A 5237-nucleotide genomic window follows, 5' to 3' on the forward strand; every position below is an offset into this window, starting at 1 on the left:
TTAGGCCGTATTGCATCTTGATTATTGGTACTTATTTGAAACAATCTGCAGAAGCATTGCACTCATCTTCCTAGCAAGAGACCCCTTTCTTCATCAGCCTTTTGCTAGCCTAGGGCCAGGTCTAAATGGTGGGTTAAAGGCATGTTTAAAGTATCACATAGCTTGCATGAGAGAAGGATTCCCCCCTTATCTTGTGTTCCACTCCAAGAGGCATTCTCTACCGCAATCTTCCATGCCTGGACCAAACTGTCAGCCACCTGAGATTGGGGGAGTTTGATTTTACAACGTGAAAATAGAGGAGAGTACTAGGCATAGCCAAGTACACCCAGCTTCCTTTGACCAAAATCCATTAACCACGACTTAATAATAAGTGCCTAGGGTTGAGTTATGTCAATTGTTTTAAGCATACCGAACAATAATGCAATGGCTTTGGCACTTAGTTTTGGGACACCTAAGCTCCCTTTTAGCTCACTTGAAGCTATTTGATCCAAGAAATAGCCCTCCATCCTCTTTGACCTTGTTCTTTACCCCATAAGAAATTGGAAAAGAGCCTTTCTATTTTAGACCAAGTTGCTCTACTAAAATTGACTAGCATTGCTAGAAATGTAGTGGTAGAGGCTAGCATCACTTTGATGACTACCACCTTACCCAAGAATGGCAATTGTCTAGCACTCAAAGAGCGTACCTTATTTTTAATCATATCTATCATCCAATTAGCTCTTTGCCTTATTGATGCCTGTACCCTAATAGGCACCTAAGATATCGAAATATTTGATCGTGTTGGAGAGCCTTGAAACCAAGATCAAGAATCCACCTAGGGGGCTTATTAGTGCCCAAGTAAGCTAATTCAGTTTTGGTAGCACTAACTAGTGAGTGAAAAAGCTCACAAAATTTGTCATAAATCCCTAGTAGTTCCCTGACAGCACCCACCAGATTTGAATTGTCATCAATAAAGAATTGAGCTACAAAATGATTGCCTCCATGTAAAGGAAGACTTTGATGAGTCCTTGCTTCACCTTAAGATTGAGATTTCTCAACACAGGATCAATAATGATGGCAAAGAGCAAGGGGGACTAAAGGGCACCCCTACCTGACTAAGCTTTTTATGTCAAATGAACCAGAGCATACCCCATTAACTTGAAAAACATCAGATGCATTTGCAAACAAAGCTTTAATCATCTTGATGAAGCCTTGACCAAAGCCCATTGCATCCATCATTTCTAGGATGAACTACCAGTGACCCTATTGTAGGCTTTATCAAAATCCATATTACTTAGAACGAAGTTTTAACTAGAAGACAATGCTAAGTCCATAGGCAAGATTAAATTTAGAATTATGCCATGAATTCTCCTGCCTTGAACAAAGCCATGTTGTTGGGAGTGCAAAAACCTACCAAGATTAAACTTGATTCTAATAGCCAATGTCTTGGCATAGACCTTGTAAACCGCACTAAGCATGGTTAATGGTCTCATGTTACTCATCTTGATCCTATCCAAGGATTTAGGAACGAGTTCAAAAACCCCTTGGTTTAGTTCTGTAGGGAATTCACCAACATGTCTAATGTGATTAAACAAACAACACATGTCATCAGCGCATTCATCCCAGAGGGCTTGAAACACCTCTACCTATACACCATCTATACTAGGAGTCTTGTCCACTACAAGCTTAAGTTTAGCCACTGAGAAAGGCCTACATAGTAAAATTGCTTCATTCATTGAAACTAGGTTCTTGCTTTCGTTTAAGAACTTCTTCAAGTTATCATGATAACCATCATATAAAGTTGGTCCTTCAACAAAGACGGATGTTGTAACGGGACCACAATATTAAGTTGGAGCGCCCTTGATTTAGAAGTATGGTTGTAGATTGTAACGGGATCACATGTTAAGTTCGTATGATGCGAATCTGCGATAACAGCAATCCGGTGGAGGCATTGAAGTGTTGCTCAGGTTTCCCGAAGGACGCGCTGATTTTTCTTACAATAAATTAAGTCATGTGTGAGAGTATGTGCGCTTGAACAGTATCTCCTGCTGTCAACAGTTAAAACGATTAAACAAGTATGTGACACACTATATACGTGCAGACTCCACAGTGCCATGCAGGGCTGACCATCCCATCCTCTCTCTCTCTCTCTCTCTGTGTTAGAATATAAGTAAAAAAAGTTCATTAGTTGTTTTCGATGCATTGCATGGGTATCCCGGTATTGTGAGCACTGGGTTCCTTTTGGTTTACGCAGTATAAGCATGTGTGTCTGTTCCTGGGTTCTTCCTGGTTTTCTCAAATTCGTTGAGAGCAGCTTCTGGGTTTGTGGGATTTGACAAACGCTGCACTGGCCACAAGCCATCTCACCTTCTCTCTCTGGTATCTGCATCTCTAGTGTGCGTGTTGTGTGACACAGAGAGAGAGAGAGAGAGAGAGAGAGAGAGAGAGAGAGAGAGTGTGTGTGTGTGTGTGTGTGTGTGGTGGGGGGGCAGAGTCTCCTGATACTCCCAAGTTTCACACACCCGCAGTTGCATATATAATATATAAGTCTTATAACCCTTTTTGATAACCATGGTTTCCATTAGTCATGCATATGGTGGCTGCTCTGGCACTCGCCACAACTCTCCACTGCCGGAAAGATCAGCAGTCTGGATAGCATCATCGCAGGACCAGGTACTTATTGGGGCGCAATCACACGCCTTGGCCGGACCTGCTATCACCACAACGGTCCTTTCAAGGTATTATATACACTGCTTTGTTTCGGCAGCCACATCTGACCGCTATGATTAATATAAACCCATGTGTTGTAATAAAATTATCTCTGTTCTATAATGTTTCTCTGTATTCTAGCATTGATCGGCCCATGTGATCGAAAACCCATGAGATTTAAACAGCGTTTCTCTCTCTCCTAGCATTAAATCTCCCACTCCTCTCGTTGCAACCTTAGATTGTTTGCTGTTGTGCCACCATCAGCCCTCGATGCTAAAGCTATCAAATGCACGCTTCGCATTGAACAGCTTCAAGTCTAGCTCATCCAAATGCATGCGGCTTTAATCATATGTTACCTGTACTTTTGAACCGATGAATGTCTATGTAGATTAACAGGGCTTTCCACCCTCTGGATTAAAGGATTTTGACGAACTGGTGCTACTGCAGGGATAAGTCCTCTAGCATTACACTTCGTGAAAAGCATGCCAATGTGAGCTTACACCCTAAACCCAGCCTCTCCCTGCCACTAGAGAAGGTGGATGTCTTCCTCCACCTGCAGGATTGGGCGGAGGCAACCATTTTACCCATGCTGAAGCCGGTCGAGAAGAGCTGGCAGCCCCAGGACTTCTTGCCAGATGCATCTTCTGAGAGCTACGAAGATGATGTCCGTGAGCTTCAGAGGCGCTCCTCGGAGCTCCCTGATGATTACCTGGTTTGTCTGATCGGTGATATGATCACCGAGGAAGCCCTGCCCACCTACCAGACCTGGCTTAACACCATGGAGGGCATTATTGATATCACAGGGTGCAGCCCCACTCCCTGGGCAAGGTGGAACAGGGGATGGACTGCAGAAGAGAACAGGCATGGGGATCTCCTGAACAAGTATCTCTTCCTTACTGGTCGTGTTGATATGAGGAGCATTGAGAGGACTATCCACTACTTGATCCAATCAGGGATGGTAATATAATCAGTATATTATCATTCTTGCTTCAGCTCTTTTTCTTTTCTTTTATGGTTTTTATCAGTAATTGATTGAGTTTTTTGATGTATTATGTTAGTTCAGACTGGGTATCATGTAATGCCTTGATAAGGATGCTCTAAACACTTGTAGTCATGCACTGATTTGATGTATAGCTTTAGTACATTGACGCTGCAGCCATTGGAAACTGCATCTTTTCATAAGCTCTATCCATCATAATCGTGCGGACATTGTATGCCTTGCAGAATCTTCGGACCGAGAGCAATGCCTACCTAGGGATGATCTACACTTCTTTCCAAGAAAGGGCCACTTTCATCTCTCATGGGAACACTGCACGGAAGGCGCGAGAGTACGGAGACATGAGGCTTGCTCAGATATGTGGAACAATTGCTGCAGATGAGAAGAGGCATGAGAATGCATATGCCAAGGTGGTAGAAAAGCTCTTTGAAGTGGATCCGGACTACACTATGCTGTGCTTGGAAAACATGATGAGGAAGAAAATAACCATGCCTGCCCACCTGATGTTTGACGGCATGGACAGGCACATCTATGAGAATTTTGCACTGGTGGCACAGAGGATAGGTGTCTATACTGCCAAGGACTATGCAGACATCCTGGAGCACCTTGTCAAGAGGTGGAATATAGCGAAGCTGAGGGGGCTTTCAAGCAGGGGCCAGCAGGCTCAAGAGTATGTATGCAATCTGCCATGCCGTGTAAGGAAAATTGAAGAGCGAGCGCAGGCCAGAGTGAAGAAAAAGCCCAAAATTGGATCATTCAGCTGGATTTTCAATAGGCCAATCAATTTGTTGTGATTGTCTGCAACGTATTTAGCGTAATGCTACTAGACTTTCAAAGTAAAAGCCTTAACGGGTTTACTTCTAGGTTGCTTCTCAATATACTTATACTTGCCTAGTTGCACAATATGTATGGTAGAACCCTTTCCTTTCCACCTTAATGGTGTTTCTTTCGGTTAGCTCCAAGCCACCCTTAATGGTTCCTTTGCTTACTTCCACGTTGCATCTCAATACACATGACAAATGTTTTTCTAATTGAACAATTCTTGGGAGAGCTTTTTCCTTTCAAAAATCGATTTGTGAAATTTATTTCTCCATTAAAGTCTAAATAGTTGCTCTGTGCAAGAGTATGACGAGTATCAGCATGAATCAATAACGACACTAAAACCACATAAAACTTTAGCTTAGCCTTCCATGTTTTGATGCTTCTTATCTAGAGTGTGACCAGCAATGTTGCTCCCCATGGATTTGATGTGTGTTATATTGTAGACTAAATTCTTGTTGCCATTTTTCTTTTTGCTTCCATATGCTTACACTTGTAGACGTTCATTGTGGAGAATATCCTTGTTTGACCTTGCTTCCTTTCTTTCAAGGCTTTTTTCTTTGATAGAAATATCTTGTTTGTGCAGGATTTTTGTGACCTTGTGCCCAATTGTCAATGAACCATAGATGTGGCGGCTTAGGAAACCTCGTATTTATAGTTGTGACAGTTTGCTTGGGAAAAGTTGAGAAAATAATTTGGATAATTTACTAACACCATGGAAGCTATCATAACC

At 42.5% G+C, this 5237-nt stretch overlaps 1 protein-coding gene across 1 annotated transcript; it reads left to right on the forward strand.

Annotated features, from left to right (window-relative positions):
- The first annotated feature begins 1903 nt into the window (after positions 1–1903).
- On the forward strand, positions 1904–4731 carry LOC148027606 (stearoyl-[acyl-carrier-protein] 9-desaturase 5, chloroplastic-like). Its single transcript, XM_087689317.1, has 3 exons — positions 1904–2717; positions 3136–3646; positions 3913–4731. The coding sequence occupies exons 1-3, from the start codon at positions 2551–2553 to the stop codon at positions 4477–4479; spliced, it is 1245 nt and encodes a 414-aa protein (XP_087545443.1). The 5' UTR covers positions 1904–2550; the 3' UTR covers positions 4480–4731.
- The last annotated feature ends 506 nt before the right edge of the window (positions 4732–5237 follow it).

The sequence above is a fragment of the Lygodium microphyllum genome, chromosome 12 (genome assembly GCF_053477565.2).
Source record: "Lygodium microphyllum isolate KBCC chromosome 12, Lygodium_microphyllum_v1.1.10, whole genome shotgun sequence".
Classification (NCBI taxonomy): domain Eukaryota; kingdom Viridiplantae; phylum Streptophyta; class Polypodiopsida; order Schizaeales; family Lygodiaceae; genus Lygodium; species Lygodium microphyllum.